We start from the raw sequence: 18559 nt of genomic DNA, 5'->3' as shown, positions 1-18559 counted from the left end.
TCACTAGTTAGCAAGAGTTCTTTTATCATTAGCACAACAATAAATTTGGCCATGCACAGACTAATGATAAGGTTCCTCTAGATGAGTCAGTTCAGGCCCTGTGATCATTAGATTGGAGGATCAGATGAGCCTTGATTTTGTCAGTGATTGGCCAGCATTTTCCTGACCTCCTCACATCATGGCTCTCAATGACCAGATGTTGGTTGTTTTCAATTTAGATCTATTGGTTCTTCATGCTTTTGTTGATCTCCTTCCACACCTCTCTTGTTATGTACTATTAAGTCCATTGGTGTTATCTTAGTCAAAATAACCTCAGCCTTTATTGTTTTCATATAGATTAGTAGTTACACATGCTACATATACTGTATACAGTATATGCCATAAGTATTGCAATATAAACATTACAACAAAACAGTATTCTTGAACTCCACATTTATTCTCTCCTTACATCTGAAGAGTCACTTTGCAGAAAGGATGTTTTTGGATAACCCTATTCTTCCTTTCCAGTGAAAGGAGGGATCATGAGCCCCTCACCCAATGTGCTACATGTGTTCTCAGGCAAAACAGGAGCTCTACTCAACAAAAGATTGTAATGAAAGGGAAAGTTAGACTAAATTATAACCTATTCCTCTCACAGTCCCTAAGCAGGTAGCAATTACACCAACCTAGAGTCACTATACATGTGCAGGGTAACTGGCTTCAGTAAAATTATGTTCAAAGGCAAGAAAGAAGGATTGCAAGACTAAAGCCATAGATCTTAACTGTATAGGGCCTATACACCACAGGGCTGACAGCATGTATTGTGAAAAAATTTGTGAAGAATAAATTAATCCTGTACATTAATTCTTTATACCATCAGTGCATGACATCGTAATACAGTTATATTCAGATTATAAGAATAACGTAGTAATAATAATAAGTTGCTCCAATTATGATAATAATGCTTCGCTCCCTCCCTTCTTAAAAATAATTTTGAAGCACAAATGTGCAGAAATCAGATTGTAGTATAGCATAACTACTTCCAGTATGAATGGTAGTTGGATGAAAGACCAAATTATTATAGTGAAAAACTGATCCTGATACTGGGTCTGCTACAGGATGGGCCAAAGTGAGACTACTCTAAAAAATGACACATGCTAAAGAAGAGATAAGATAGTCAGAAGAAAATATAATAAAAGAAAATAACTACTCTCCCAATGTTCTACATGTGTTGTTGAAAGGGAAAGTTAGACTATCTATACGTATAACCTTTTCCTCTCACAGTCCCTTAGCAGGTAGCAATTACAAAAACCCAGGGTCACTATGCATGTGCAGGGTAACTGGCTTTAGTAAAAGAACATTCCAAGGCAAGAAAAAAGGGTTGCAAGACTAAAGCCATAGATCTTAACTGTCTAGGGCTAGTGTACAACAGGGCTGATAGAATACACTGAGAAACAGAAGTATATAAAGAATGCATGAACCCTATATATTAACTTTTTATACCATCAGTGTATGACATCATAAGTCATATTCAGACCAGACTCCCTTTCAGAAAAGACAGTCTGAAAAGATTAAGGGAAGATTCTTTCCAGATACAAGATTCAAGAGAAGAGATGTAGTGAGGAGAAGAGAAATGAAGGGCTTTGAAGGTTATGAAAAGGGGTTTATAACTTATTCTTTGTTTTATGAGAAGCCATGCTAAGGATTTCAGCAGTGGAGTGGCCTGCTTTGTCTTGGATGAGAGGAGGAGAATTCTAGCAGCAGATTTTAATACATACTGTTATGGTGAAAAATGGGAGCTTGAGAGGCAAGTTTGAACAGGTTACAGTAGTCTAAGCTGAATAGGATGAGAGCATGTATTAGCATTTTAGCTGTTGCTTGTGTTAGGACGGGATGTATTTTGGCAATATTGCAATGCATTGACAGCAGTGATAATATGGTCAAAAAAGGAGAGAGAGAGACCCCCAGACATCTGTAGAAAAAAGGGGAAAAGGATCAGTTCAATTTTTGTTAGGTTCAGTTTGAGGTGCAGTTGATGGTAATTAGAGAGACAGAATGGGTCAAGTGTGGCCTTTTTAAGAATAGGCTTGACAAAGGCCTTTTTGAATGGCGAGGGGAAGTTCCAAAAGCCACATGATAGCTTTGAAGGCAGTTACAGGGTTGAAAGAATTAGGGCAGGCAGAAGGGGGCTTAGGAAGGAGGCGATAGTTTGTGTTAGTAGAGGTGGGGATCTGATTCCAAATGGACTTTACTTCTGAATAAGTCAGCAAAGTCCTGAGGGGAGTACATTAGGTTGAGTGAATCAGTAGATGAATTGTTGTTGTTTAATATAGTACCCTCTGTATAGTCCTACCCTTCTGTGTTCCTCTGGTGCAGCCTTGTCCAGGGAAATCAGATCACCATGAGGAACATAATACACCCTTATACCTGATGACTGGTGAAATTGTGCCATATTTATTAAGGGTTCTAGCTGTCTTTTCAAACACAACATGGTAGAAAATGCAAAAGTAATGCTGTCTAACAATTTCCACCAGGTATTCAAAGGATGAACAGACAGATGCAATTGGAAGCGAAGCATTTTACTACACAGAGCTGATAAACTCCCTGCCTTAGGGGACCTAACATAGTATTATGTTTACCTTTATAATTAGAGGTGACTCATTTAAAATGACCGAATCACTAATTACTTCACATGCAGTCAAGCTTTAGTCCAGATAAGGAGATTGGTTTCCTGTTAAGACTTCCTTCCTTTCTTTCATTTTTATCTCTCCTTACCTCTCAAGTATGCGCAGAGAAATAAAAATGCATATTAAAATAAAAATGCGAAATAAAAAATCCCTTATCTAAAGGCACTGATTATTTTTTACTAAATAAGATTTCAAGCTTTTTTCCTACTGTGATTGTTTTCAGCATGTTTGCATTCCTCATCTCTGGCCCACGCATAGCTAAGATTCTTGATTGCTTCACTTCTTTCTCCAAAGTGAGACTGAGCGTGCCAGCAGACTCTAGCAGAGTCCAGGCAGACCAGACATGATCTGCAAAGCAGCCATACCTTACGCTTGAGCTCACTGTCTGTTAGAGTTAGGCTTTTTTTTTTGGCAGTGCTTCATGGTTTGATTCCACGTGCACTGGTAATTTTTCTTTCAGCCTCTATCAGAGATCCCTTTTTGTATAGAGACTGCACTGTGCTGGTGTAGATACAGTTGCTTCTTCTGTTCAGCAACAGGTTCATATATAAAAAAGTACCTGCAACATCTGCATACAATAAATATAAGATTAGTACTGTATTTCCAAGGATGGAACTTAATATTTAAATGTTGTCAATGACATATAATATGAATGTAATTTATAGAAACTGTGGGGCAGTCCACATAAGGGATAGCAAATAGCAGCCCTAATTGGGCGTCCCATATGAACTTTTGTTTTTGTTTGTGTTGCTCCCAAACTTCTGTGTCTCACAGGTAAAAAAAGGTTGGGGACCTGCCTTAGACGATGGAAGAAAATAATCTCTACTGTCATTATCGATCAGTTTTTGTATTTCATTTGTATGTTTCGTGTATACACCCTTTTATTGTACAGGAATATAGTGTCAGGTTATACATACAAAATACTAATAATATATGCAATAATACTTACATCACTTTCGGGGCTGTTGTTTTCTCAAGGTTTCTTTGTGTAGGCTGACTGAAAGAGAGTCCTCTGTGTTCTGATCCAGTTGTATGGAATGTGAGACAGGTGTGCATGTCAGTGTTTATACTCACATGATGAATACCAGATGCTCTTAAAAATGCCTCTTTTTATTGGTAACCAAATTGTAAAATGAGTAGCTTTTCACTTAAACAAATTCCAAATCAGATGTACCTGCCACAATACTGACAACAACAGACTAATTTTAAGCAGTGTATGGGAATGTAACTCTAATGCATAATAATATGATGCTTCTCTTCCCTAAACAACATAATAAAAATGTGTGTACATTTTTGGTCCTTGAAACCTCTTTCCACAAGGGCCACATTGTTTACAGTGTACTGTATATGTTTTATACCCCTTCCTTTATTTTATATTTCTCTGCAGTATTTGCGTCATTATGTAAATGGTTGCCTTCTTACATATCTATCCATTTTACCATTAACTATATTCACAGAATTGCATGAGACAGCTTAATCATTAAGAACTGTCTCCACCCTAAAAGAGATCTCTCATTGGCTCCTATTATTATTCAATGAAGCCTAATTATTATGCTAAAAGACATTTCACGCATTAGTACCTAGGCTGGATAGTGTAACAGTTGAACTGTGGTGGTCTGGAGATTATGATCTCAAACTTAAAAAAGCCAAGGTCCAAGTAGCATTTGAAGAACATGATGTTCTGATTACTATTACATGCAGAGGTCTAGTTAAAGTTGTTGTAATCAGCTTGAAAAAGGAACTAAAATGTTCTGAAAGATTGCTATGATTATCATAGTTAGCCAATAAAGGTATCGCCTTCATACCACTTTGTTATTTTTTATTTCAAAAGGGTTGCCCTGTAATATACAGAGGTCTCTATAGCTCAGCTGATTATAAAGCAAATGTACTGAGGGGCTGATGCCTAATTTGTGGCTTTTACAGGCTACAATATACAGAGTGTTTTGATTGTTGTTACAGAGTACAATCAGAATTCTAGAAATTGCCATGGGTCACTACCCAGTGACTCTAATGGGAAGCACCAGCACCTGCTTTAAATCATAATTATTCCAAAAAACCTGCAACATGTGGAGTAATACATAAGCAATCCTGGTGTGAAAACACCCTGTATACCACATCACAACATTGGTGTTATTACAGTCTTTGCATTGGTGTACTGACATTTAGATATGATGATATTTGTAACCATATTGGCTATGACCATAAAGAAATGTTTAAACGTGAAAAGGGTGTTTATTTTTCATTGGAAAACTGCTGTTTCCCCACTGACAAGAAAAACAATGTTTTAGGAACTTATAATACATATAAATCAGGCTTTTTACTTTCCCCTGCAGGTACATTTTTATCACTCTAAATTCCAGCCATTTAAAAAGGGTGGAGTTCAAGTCAGACAGGTCATTTGCAATGGTAAAGGCAATTGTCATTCAAGATGTTAGTGGATTTGCCCTTTAAGACCTATGCTTCTATCACTCCAAATACTGCAGGTTCCATGAATGGAATGTAAAGCTAGAATGATCAGGCTACTGGATTTCGGGAATTTACATAGTGACTTTATTTAAAGTCTTGTTGTGGGCAGTTTGTATAGTGAATACATCCTGTATTGTTTAAAAGTTGTAGCCCGGGGGTTCATTTTCTAGAAAAATGAACAGCATCAGGTATAAAGTAAATGTGCACATATATTTAGGCTGTGACTGAGGCTTATGCTAATTACTGACTGACACTTTTTGATTGAGTCCTTAATAACAAGAGCCAGTCTATACTAAAGGCAAGATGAATATATTTAAAGTACATGATAGGGGGGGCAAAGCAGGAAGGCAAAAATAACATTACTGAATATCCAAAGATCTGCACTGCAAACTGGACAATATGCAAGCTACAAACTGTGTTTATAAAATATATTTATGTATGTACGACAGGGAAACTTTTTTAGTGAAAATAATGGGAATCATGTTCACTACTGGCAGCAAGGTGATATGCAAATTTGTGAAGCACAGCAATTTATTTATAAGGAAGGCCAATTGAAGTAAAGGGAAAAACAAAATATGCAAAAGGGAATAGGTCAATAATTGACTTACCTTATTCAGCAAATATGCATTTGTAAACACGCTGTGAACTTACAGAATATGTTATACTTTATTTTGTGCCTTTGAATTTTTTAAAATACATTTTCTATTGCAGAAAGTAATTTGTATTTGTAAATACACTTTATTGGATTAAATATTGTTTCAGTACAATCATACCTCACAGGATTCTTCATAAGGGAGAACTGACCCCACACACAATCAGGGTAGGTATACAAGTAATTACATGTGGTCTCAGCATAATATTACCTTAAGGCTAAGCATCCAGTTTTAATGAGGAGTTATCTGATAGCATCACTATCCCTTTTCTCCAGAGAAATAATGTGTAGGTACTCTTTGGTACTGTTTCTCGCAATCACAACACATGTTTACAGTACCACATAACAATGGTTATTCAATTGTTAAGCTGGCCATAGATGTAAAGATTTTTAAAAGATCCGATCGTCATCGTGAGACCATGATTATCTCTAAACGATCATACGAACTGTCCATCAACTAAAAAGACCATTTGCCAGGAAAACAAAGTGTAGCTGCCTGCTTGGCCCTGCAAACATAGATCAAACATGATGTCGGCCGAAAAATCGTAAGATGTACAATCGTTCGAATCCCACTAACTTCACGATAATTTCGAAGGATTGGTCGGACTTCGCTAAAATCGGTCGTTCGGCAAGAAAAATCTTTGCGTCTATGGGGAGCTTTACACCCACATTACTTTAAACAGGAAGGCAAGATACATATCAGACTAGCAAACTGAAGTACAGGGTTTGCAGTTGCTGCTCAGAATACAGAAAATGCAGTAAACTGAGGAGGATACAAATACAATCTCCGTGTCTGTCTTTTTTAAAGACTCTCCATTAGCAGAAAGTCCTTTTTCCCTGGAGGCTTGTGCTGTTCTCTTCTACAGTTACTAGACAACCTTTCACAACTACACATTGCCATTGCTGCTGTTAGAAAAAAGTGAGAACTTTGCCTTAGGTGGCTTTAGTAGTGAAATCGTAGTAGCGTAAAATCGTATGTAGCTGGTTATAACAGGCCATAGCACGAATGCCTACATTTTGCTCACTTTTGTGAGGGCATAACTACAGGTATGATGCAGATGCCGACCCTGTGGCTGCAGGGGGGGGGGGGACAGGGCCCAAATAAAGAGCAATTTCAACATATATTGGTAAAACAGGACAACCTCTTGATATGTTGGGGGCCCTAAAATTAATTTGCTGTCAGGCCCAGTAACATCTAGTTACACCACTGACTTTTGTACTCCAATTTGTGCCTGTTGGAGCCAGAAACACTATAGGACAGACAGGGAACTCATACCTACTTGTCCCTTACCACACGGCATTTACTCTCTGAATATTTTACATATAAATATATATATATTTTATTATAATGCTTGTCCTCTCCTTGTGTACCTTTGTAATCTTGAACACAGCATTTTATAAAGCAGGCCCGGACTGGCAATCTGTGAATTCTGGCAAATGCCAGAGGGGCTGCTGTACGGCTCCATACAAAGTTACCATATAGTGGGCTGGTAGGAGGGTGTTTGGGCCTCTGTGTACTTGGAATGACAGGGCCTATTTTGACTCCCAGTCCAGGCCTGTTATAAAGTAACATGCCTACATGTGCTAAAGATTTGCAATGACAGACGTGACCATGGCTTAGTAAACTGTCTCTGGTGTTTTTTCTACTGTAAACCATTACTTCACTTTAGAAAAGAGACACCACACACTGTTTGTAAATCAAAATGGATGATGTACAGGGCCAGTAACTGAGTGACTGGGGGTCATTTATCAACACTGGGCAAATTTGCCCATGGGCAGTATCCCATGGCAATCAATCAAATTGCTGCATTCAATGTTCTACTGGCAGCTGGCTTCAAAAAGCTAATCCCTGATTGGTTGCTATAGGTAACTGCCCATGAGCAAATTTGCCCAGTGTAGATAAATGAGCCCCAAATACCTTATACCCTATTTATCGCCCTCGCAAAAGAATTGCTTCCTATGATAGTTGATGTTTCTGAAGGCGCGCAAACTACCCAGTCAGAAAGCAGCTCTCTGGCAGAAGAAACACCCCTTTGTCCCCAGCTAAAGTATTTCTGCTGAGATGCTATATTTTCAGGCTTTTAAAATAAAATGTCAAGTTAAGAATCCTGCTAGGTCAAATCAACACAGCTACGTGACGTGAGTCAGTTTCTTTTTTTTACGCGGCATTTTTTGCAAATCAAGGCCAATCCTGATATAGACACATAAGCGCACATAAAAACGCCGCAGCGTGTTGGGCTCAGAGTGCACTAAGGGGGCGGGGACAGGAATGTATTGACACGTTCTCATTTCAGCCTCTTCTGGCCAGTCGGAGGCGGTATGCAAATAGCTGTCCCAGCTTGCGCTCAGCAAACCCAAAGAGCTTTCAGATTGTCCCTGAGTGCGGTCTAGCTGCTGCGTTTGTTTGAAATCCACTCATAGCCGCCACGCACTCTAACACCTTGATCCGGAGTTAGCGCTGGGTTCTGCACTCTCCAATGTGGGTTTTGTAACGATTGAGAGGACCCAGAGGAGATCCAGCAAGCATGAAGTACAAGGTGAGGTCATATATTCCTACTGTATGGGGCTGATTTTGCTTTTTTCCCTGACGTCTGCCAGCTGCAACGTGTATATATGTAAAGTCTGCCTGTTGTGCCACTGTGTATAGTAGGGGACAGTGACCTAAGCAGGCTTCACTACACTACACTAATGGCTTGGTGAAATTAAAGGAAAAAAAGTGTCATTCTCCCACCATATTTTACAGAGTAAATTTACTGTGCAGGGAGGGTGCTTAACTGCTGCTGGAGTCTGCCACACCAGACTGCTTTATATTCTCTTCCAACAGGACACACTAATCCAGACAGTACTGTCTCATTTGAGAGGCTCCAAGCTCTGGTTATTGCTCTTCATTAATGAAGCAGGCTCTGGATGCCTCCCAGCAGTGATTTGGGGAATGAGGGATTGCAGTCTGACTTTTTAATGAGACATAATGGCAAAGGTTAACCCCTCATTGTGTGCCACAGCTCATCCAGCACCAGAGAGGGTCGCTGCAGGCATCAAGCCATTCATGTGAAAGCTGACAAGACCAAGGGTTATCTGTAGTCAGAAGATTTTCATACAGAAAATGGCACAGGATTATAAATAGGTTGATGCTTCAGCACAGTATTCCTATGACATTGTTTTGTGGTTTTTCCTTTCTGCGTTTGATTATTTTTGCTTCCAGTAAAATTGTACTTAGTGCGTGGGATGCAGGATTTCTTTTTTTATACTTGATGATTCTTTTAAAACACTGTACTTGTGAATGTTGAAATTCTAGCAGCCAGCTGTTGCTGAGCCACAACTCACACCATTCTTAAAGAGTAACTGTCAGTATTAAGATAGTTGTAGTCTAGCAGTACCTGAGGAAGCATATATTGCCCATACTCATGTTTGACTTAGGATCAGCAATCATTTCTGGCATGTGAAGTGCACAGCAGTCATTTTTTTCCTTTGCATACCCTGTCCCACGGATTCTTCACATCTAAGATGCCGTAGAATAGCACTGTCCTTCTGGATGTCCATAAACTAGATGTGGCCCTCAGTCTGCTTCAGGGTTACATTCTCTGTGTAAAATATAATTATAATATATATGTATATATATATATATATATATATATATATATATATATATATATATAAATAAATAAACATACATATAATTCAGCCCCCAAACGTGTGGTTTAGTGGACACAGTCTATTACACAGTGAAAACTGCTTTAAAATATAATAGCAATTAGCTGTCACTTCCTACTCATCGCCCAGGGCTGTATTTAGGGCAGAGGGTAACCTCTGACCCCTTGATTAGGAAATTATTAGTGAAAATACAAATTGCATAATGCATTGTATAACTACTTTTTGATATTCCCAAAGCGGTTATGCTACAACACCCAGCTATTATTAGCCTGCCAGAGGTGTAGTTCAGCAAGTGTGTAGGGGTTCCTCCCTGGTTGGTCATCCCCGATATAGATTTTACAACATAGTTTTGAGGGTTCAGCCTATCGTTTTTGACCAGAAGTGCCCTCGTGTTCGACGCCAAAAACTGTAAATGATAAACTGTATGTACCACAGCCCACGAGAAAACATTACTACACTCTCAGTGGAACATTTTTGATTATTAATACACAAACTGCTATTGCCTAGAGACTTGTGGACTGTGGTAGGTCAAACTGCACATGTAGCATCAGGCTGCAGAAAGAGGTATCTGACTTTTTTATGTAGCATGCATAAAACTCATTTGTCCTGACAGTGTTTCTAGTGGGTGTGGGGTGTTGTTAGCATTCTCTGGCAAAGTAACTCAGTTAACTAAACCAATATTTAAATGCGCTTACAATAGGCCTAAAAGGGCTGGTTTAAATAATGCTACACACATTTTTTGGCAACAAGAGGTGCAATGTGAGACTATTACAAAGGCTTTACATCTCCTTTACTGCAAAATGTTTGCATACACTCCACCACAGACCTTGGAGGAAATTTTTTGTACCAATTGTACATAGATATATTAAAGTTGTTAGAAATGTCAGGCTTCCACTGTAACCCCCTACCCTTTTGGGTCCCGATAGATGATGCCCTGATAAATGTGCCTTTCTGCAACAATGCAGTCTCTTTGTGTAATCCTATTGACTGCCAGTCAGCAGCAAACACTTATAGGAACCCACCATGTTGTTGCTCTGAAGTCGATACAATTTTGGTTTGGCTTGAATAGTTAGATTTCTCCCCAGAAAGGGCAACTCTGTAAAACAAACTCATCACTGAACATCTGGTGGAGCTGTGTAGGCAGACTTGGGGTTTTCCAAATTGTTATAATGTAACCAGTTCCTGTAAATTCCAGTTGCTTCTGGGATGTGTGTGAATATTGTACATATGCAGAGAGAGAGAGAAAGAACCACATTCCTAGGTCTGTGGGATTTAATACTAAATCAGTGCTCTCAATTATTAAGACAAGTTACAATAAATGTTATAACTCTTTGATCTAATACTATTGGTTTATCCAGTTACAGGGCAACCCTTTTGAAATAAAAAAATAACAAAAGGGGTATAAAGGTGATACCTTTATTGCATAACTAATATAATCATAGCAAGCTTTCAGAACATTTTAGTCCCTTTTTCAAGTGAACTAAAATGTTCTGAAAGCTTGCTATGATTATATTAGTTAGCCAATAAAGGTTTCCCCTTTATACCACTTTTGTTATTTTTTTATTTCAAAAGGGTTGCCCTGTAACATTTTTACTGGCTAACACAGTACAGCAACTTTACCTTTATCAGGTTAGGGAGAGTAGCACTCAAGGGCCTGTTAAATGGTGACTTTTTAACTAAAGTGCAGAAACCTTTCTTGGAAAACAATTTGCCTTTAAGGGAAAACTATTGCTTAGATCACATCAAGAATATGTTGTGCCATTATTATAGCTGAAAAAGCAAAAAAGATTTGTTTATATAGGACACTATGGGAAAATGCAGTTCTGTATTGTGGTGCTGAATCTGAATAACATATTTCTGATAATAGACCATTATTTTCTACAGATACATTGTTACCATTTTAAAACATATTTTCTTTACCATCCATTTCTGGTGGCACGAAGAAATGTTGCTTTTGTGGTGAACGTCAGAGTATCAGCTGCTGACAAGGAAAGTGAAGTGCCAAGGAAATAGAAATGCTGCCATACAAAAGACTTGTTACCTAGGGAACGGGTGGCTCGATTCATTTTCCCATGCACATGAGAAAAAGAACAGTATGCACTTTGTATTGTTACTTGTGTTACTACTGAGATTCTTGAATGATAAACGTTTGGTAACTTAGGGGATGGGCTGCTAGCAACGATATATAATCAAGCCATTGTATAGTAAATATACAAAGGGAAAACCATATTAATATTAGAAGTCACCAAGAAGGTTATGTTTTTGAATGGGGTGGCATACAATTAAATACAATTTGTTTATTTCATGCTTCTGTCTGTTTCACGTTTTTTTTATTTTATGACACAAAAGAGTCTGCTGAGAATAAAAAGGGATTCATTAAACTTTTGTAGCCCATGATACATTGTTAATCTGGCAGAATTAAGTAAATTGTTGAAAAATGGTCCAAGATGTAAAGGCTTTATCTATACTACGTAATGATTATACTGGCTAAAAGCTGGCCATACATAAGGAGATACACTTGTTTGGCGACATTGCCAAACAAGCAAATCTCTCCCTGATATGCCCACCTCGAGGTGGGCGATATCAGGCTGACCCGATCATGGGCCCTAGGGCCCAACGATCTATTCGCAATGAGAAGAATACGGGCGGTTGGATCGAGGGCCGCATCAACGAACCGATGCGGACAGAATTTTTAAACCCGCCAAATCAACATCCGGCCGACATTCGGCCAGATTTAGATCAGGGAAGCTTTTTGGAGGGCCCCATACACTGCCCAATAAGATGCAGATTTAACCTGCTGGCAGCTTATATTTGCCCATGTATTGGGGCCTGTAAAGTACAGATGTTATCATTATTAGTCCTATCCCTCTGCTGCCAGCCCAGGACTAAATGAACCAAGCCAGCGTTAGCTATAATTTAAAGGTATAATGGTCTATGATAATGGACACCTACTTCAACTTCTAGGACAATTTTTTTCACTGAGATCTGGCTCACTTGGTAGAAAACCTAGAATCTATAAATCAAACAATTTCTTTCACTGAGATCTGGCTTATTTGGTAGAAAACCTAGAATCTATAAATCAAACAGGATTTGTTCCACTGAAAATCATTATATCAAGTTCAACTTAACTGTCCAACTGCTTAGATGTTCCTGTTACACCCACTCCACCTTTTTAAACCAGGAATGTGTTATGGTTTCTGAATAACCACTCAAAAAAAAGTTATGTTCTCATGCATTTCTTTCTGCTTTGTGTAGGTTTAAGATCTCATTCAGAGTAAGTTGAAGTGCAAACAAATGTGGGAGTCTATACAATGGAGCAGGTCTGAAGGCTTGGATCTTGTTACACAAATTTCTGTATAGGTCATACTTGGTTGATGTGAAGGCACTTAATGCCCTGAGGCCACTTTTATTCTAGGCATATAAGTAGGTCATATACAAGTGTAACTTACCGTTGTTACTGTTCATTAGCTTTTGTTTTAGGTATGGATGCACCGAATCCAGGATTCAGTTTGGGATTCTGGCTTTTCCAGCAGGATTCGGATTCAGCCGAATCCTCGTGCCTGGCTGAACCAAATCCTATTTTACATATGCAAATTAGCGTTGTGAAAGGAAATCATGTAACTTTTTGCCACAAAACAAGGAAGTAAAAGTGTTTTTTCCACTTTCTCCCTTCATGTTCCAAAATCTTTCATGAAGGATTTGGGGATTAGGCCGAATCCCAAATGTGTTTATTGGACCCCCTGACAATCAGATTAATAAAGAACAGGTTAATGGGGGAACACATTTTAGGACAGATTTGCATTTGAGAATCCTAAACTAATGTTAGATGTTTTCTATTCTCTACTGCAATTTTTCAGCTAATGGAGAACATCCCTTACAGGCTCCAGTCATCTCCCATTGACTTCAATGATATCTGCCCAGTAGTGAATTTTTAGTGCTTTCCTTCTTGAAAATGTTCTAGTGTGTGTTTTGCAGTTGGAAAAGTACTCCCACCTGGCTAAAGTCAATATGAGCTGCAGAATGGTTGTCAAAGGTGTTTCTCCAATAGCCTTAAGTGGCTCACAGAGCTGAAGAATTTTTTTTTCTTGATGTAACTAAACCATGCCTTCACCCTGATAATATGTTAGAACATGCTGAAAATTGTAGTGCTGGAATGTTCGGGTAACTTATAGCTTATAACTTATAGCTGAGCAATACTGTGATTTTACTGTTATTTATGAATCATAAATAAAATACTTTCAGTTGGTTGGATGCACAAAAGATTGGAATCAAATGGGTAGAATAGGAATGTTGCTGACTATAGGCATATTCTTATTTATGGTGTTTCTAAAGTGAAATTAGCTGAACCAGTTCCTACCAAGTGATAATACAAAATGCTCTGTCAGAGATTTTAAATATACAGTTATTGAGCGATGTTGAAAACTGTAACAAAAGAATATTATTGGCTCATTTTACATCACTTTTGTGGGAGATGGTGTTCAACACTGATTTAATGAAAGTAAGCAATGTTTTCTTTGGGTTGGAGTAAAGAGAGAATGAACTGGCTATGGGAACACAAAGATAACAAATCTGCCCTATTCAATTACTAGATTGAAATGTTACAAGAATGGGCCCATGAACGATACACCAAAGGCCACTGAAAAAATGCAAGTGAGCCTTGGAACTGCAACTCCTTTTCAATGAATGTCACTGTATTCCGGTGACATTTGAAGACCTAGGTCTACAGGAAGGGCTAAACCATGGAACATAAAAGCAAAATCATCCCATTTCATTATTATTACGCAAATGTTTAGCTACTCAAATTTACATCTAAAACAATCCAGTTTTATTCCTTTCTGCCCTACTTAATGAGATGCCTTTTTTTTCTGTGTATGACAGTTAAAAATGCAGAGGTATTTGGAAATTTCCACTGGGGCTTCTCAGTGCTAATTATAAGAAAATTCATTGTGTCAAGAAAAAATGGCTACTAAGATCTCTTACCCTTACAGGTAAAGCGTGTGAATGTGCCTACCTCCACTGATTATGAGCATACACAAATACTGTCCATGCCTCAGTCTTTCATAAAACACTCTGCATTGAATTAAATGAATCATTCTTCCTTTTGGTAAAAGTTCTACACAGACTGCAGCATTTCCAATTAATTTAATGACAGAAGGATTTGATTAGTTGATATTAATCTAGATCAAAATAGTCAGGTATCTTAAATACTTTTTAATCTCGCATGATTAATAACTACTTATGTTCTGTGTTATTTAAGGTAGCCTTTAGCAAAACACCCTGTATTCTGCTTTCACTAAGTACATAATTACACACCTCACCTTGCTATCGCCTGGAGAAATGAACCTACAGTTTCCCACAAGCCTTAGTGTTTTTGTACTTTGGTGTGGTTTGTTTTACTCATTATGAGATAATTTCTAAATCTCCAGATCAGTGTATTGCCCAATATACACAATATATATATTCTAAATGTATGTAGTAGAGCACTCCACTATTCACTATTAGTTGCATAACCACAACACTACCTTCCAAACATAAATAAACCAACATTTTGGACACAGTTTGTCATGCCTGATTTATGATTGCACCCATAGGTGGAGCCCAGCCTTTCTTCTTTAGTGCATCCCTGATAACCAAATGCTTGCTTTACTGTATTAGATCTTTATGGGTGTTTGAGATTTTATCCCAAGAATGGCAAGTGATAGCATGATGTATTAGATCTTTATGGGGGTTTGAGATTTTATCCCAAGAATGACAAGTAATACCATGATGTGTTAATCTTTAATGCAAAGAAAGGATGGCAATGTTTAATATAATGAAAACATAGTTGTGGTTGGTTCCCATTACCTCATCACAGTTGTGTGTTAGGGAAACTCAGCCAAGATTTAAAACAATACTAATTGTAAATGTTTCAGCCTTTGACAACTGTGACAGCCATCAATATTTGGGAAGCATACTGCACCTATCATTATCATTAAATATACCAAGACATGTCAATTACTGTATATGCAAAAGATTCTGTTTTCATGCATGTGAATTCTTGTTAATCTGAGAATTGTATTGCCTCATTGCCTGGCATTCTGTAGTGGCCACTCCACCTATGGCAAATAGCCACACCTCTATTTTTTAAGAAAGAGAAAAGCATGTTCTTGGCATCATAGTAATTAAGTTGATTATTGTCGAGGGCAGAGTAACATAAGGAGATGTTATGCCAGTGTTTTTTGTGATATGAGAAACTGCAAAATTTGTATTTTGGCATCTCACAGTGTATAGGCAGTGTATTTGCTTGCCCATTACATTCTGTGCCGTTTCTTTACAAGATGCTAATTTAGACATAGGAAAACAAGCCATTGACAATCAGGTTTATTTGCTTGCTTATGTGTGAGCTGATAGCAACAATGGAGCTGTGGGGAATATTCATAATGAGATAGTTTTCTATGGTGATCTAGGTTGTTTTAGCAAACTCCCAGATAGGTGGTCAAACACAACTAGGGAAGAGATAATAATTGCCTAGTGAAACTTTCTCGTGGGAAATCTAGTGTTTATCTATTCAGGCTAGTTTAATATGTAGGTAAAATGTGTGTTTTGATAATTTTTTAGAGTTCTCAACACAGGGTTCAGTTTCCTTCAGACGTAATATCTTTGGGACAGCTTCTTGAGACTTTGTAAAAGAACCTGGGACTAAATACAAGCTTTGTTTTTACAAATTTCCTTTAGAGTAGATCATCATATTACATCAATTCTCCGTACATATGCAAAATATTCGTATAACTTTACTAAAATGAATGCTGTATATTTAAACGTTACCTCTTCCTTAATTCATCTTTATTTCTTATTCCTATTTAGAATCTCATGGCAAGGGCCTTGTATGATAATATGCCAGAATGTGCAGAAGAACTGTCTTTCCGGAAAGGTGATATTTTGACAGTGATTGAGCAGAACACTGGAGGACTGGAAGGATGGTGGCTTTGTTCTTTACATGGCCGGCAAGGTATCGCTCCTGGAAATCGTTTAAAGCTTCTCATTGGCCCTGTTTCAGAGAGCTACAAACATGAAAACATGAAACAAGAGGTGCATCCTCAAATTGTTGTACCTCAGCAAATCTACCAAGTGCCACAGGCCTCTCACCAAGACTCTATTTATCAAGTCCCACCATCCCCACACAATCCAGTTGTCTATAAGGTGTCCAGAGGATACGCTTCAGAAAATAAAAAACCTATGACAGCTTTACCTGAAAGCATGGATAGTTCTCCTGGTAACAACGTAAGTATTTATTTTATTCATTCCATTTTAGTGTTTGAAATATTTGCCAAAAAAATATGACACACTTTCTGAAAGACTAATCTTTGTTGTTATGGAATCTGTAAAAATCCATTAATTCTATTTTAACACCACAGACATAAGGACATGTGGAAATTTTAATTTTGAATGTGAATTTACCTGAATAAAAGTTATTGCATCTGAGTATTATAATGCCAGCTTATATTGGCAAGGAGGTCAGATATTTTTCCATGTTGACTTAGGCTGTCGCTTGCAGACCTATTTAATATTTCTTGTGGGACTTGACTGCCTGCCTACATATTTTTAAGCAGTTTAAATGCATTTTTGTAAAAGCAAGACACTGGTGTTTTCCTTTCATAATAGCGTCCTCTCCTTTTCTGAGCAGCAGCTTCTGCTTTTGATCAGAGCCAGGTGTGGAATACTAATCTGACATTATACATTACTCGCAGAATGATTAACTATAAGATCTCTGCTTTTCTCTAGTACTTTTATCTTGACACACCTTTTTTCATGCACATCCTTTTGTTAATGATTTCAAATACAGCTGGGACAAGTCTAATACATAAGAATAAATTATACACAAAGCCCCAAACAGTAGGGCAATTCTGGGTGGTACAGCTGCTACCATTAAAGAATTGGTGGTAATCCAAATAGAACAGCAGTCTTATAAATATTAAAATAATAATTTACATTTTATTTGTAGAAACATCCAGTAAGAAAATAGCATGAGCTAGAGTAAAAAGTTCTTACTTAAAACAGGGTGATTTTAAGTGTCAGTATTAAAGGGGATATAAAGGCAAAAATATATGTAAAGTAAAAGAGTGCTCATTAGAAACATGTTTTCTTGAGGCAGATATGAGCATCAGGTTCATGTCTGATGGATGACATCTTTAATAGTCCCAATATATAGTGGAGTGATGGATCAAGGATTCTGTTTTGAGTTGAAGGAAAGAAATTAATTCCCTCAGGTTGTCAGTAAAACTCTGAAGTCCTTATGGTGGGAGTAATATACAGGGGGCATCTCCTTTAAGATACTGCATGCAAATTAAATTAATTATCGGACTGCTGGCCCAGCATCCCTGAGAGTGCTTCTGACCTATAAGTCTCATGTAGCAGTTTTTATGTTTAAAACTAGAAAACAAGCCCTATAACTATAAAACAAGCTGTAAGATTTACAACAAAAGAGGACGGCAGCAGGGGGGGATCAGTGACATTTGTGGGTAGAAGGAGTGGCAACTTCAGGTTAAACCCCTTGAAGCTGGAACAAAACCTAAACAGATAAAAAAAAATCGGAATTTTGGTATTTTAAAACTCCAAAACACCAAATTTCCACATAATGCCACCTCTTTGCCATTCTAAGAAAAGGTCTTGTAGTTCTAAAACAACTGGAGCATCACAAATTAAGGTGGCCATACACGGGCAGATTAAAGCTGCCGATATCGGTCCTTAAAACCGATTCGCCAGCTTATCTGCCCATGGTCTTCCCAATCAATATCAGGCCAAAAATCGTCCAGATATCGATCGAGCAAGTTAGATTTTTTTTCTGCGATCCTTGACCACATCTAGTTGATGCGGTCCTGTGACCCATCGGCGCCCATTCGCAGCATTGTAATGCGATCAAATTCACACGATATCACCCTGCCGTTAGTGGGCATATCGGGTTAAGATCCGCTCGTTTGGCGCCCTCGTCCAACGAGCCGATCTAATAATGTTTGTCCACCTTCAGTTAAGTATACGTATTTGTTTTTCAGTAGAATGGGTTATTTGACATAATTTGAAAGTAGGTATGTCCCAATGGTACATTTATAGCTTGCAAAAGACCCTATCCTAGTTCCTTAAGATATCT

General features: G+C 38.0%; 1 protein-coding gene across 2 annotated transcripts in view; it reads left to right on the top strand.

The window, feature by feature from the left end:
• nedd9.L (neural precursor cell expressed, developmentally down-regulated 9 L homeolog) overlaps positions 1-18559 on the top strand; it is an 84818-nt gene that overhangs the window by 53040 nt on the left and 13219 nt on the right. The window contains exons 1-2 of one of the 2 annotated variants that reach the window (XM_018267792.2): positions 8033-8321; positions 16279-16695. In XM_018267792.2, coding sequence (XP_018123281.1) covers positions 8310-8321; positions 16279-16695 — 429 coding nt within the window. In that variant the 5' untranslated portion in view covers positions 8033-8309. Of the gene's footprint in view, positions 1-8032; positions 8322-16278; positions 16696-18559 lie in introns of those variants that run through there. The other variant, XM_041566294.1, reaches the window with a different exon arrangement.

The sequence above is a fragment of the Xenopus laevis genome, chromosome 6L (genome assembly GCF_017654675.1).
Source record: "Xenopus laevis strain J_2021 chromosome 6L, Xenopus_laevis_v10.1, whole genome shotgun sequence".
Lineage (NCBI taxonomy): Eukaryota > Metazoa > Chordata > Amphibia > Anura > Pipidae > Xenopus > Xenopus laevis.
This window is presented reverse-complemented; position numbering and strand designations above follow the sequence as displayed.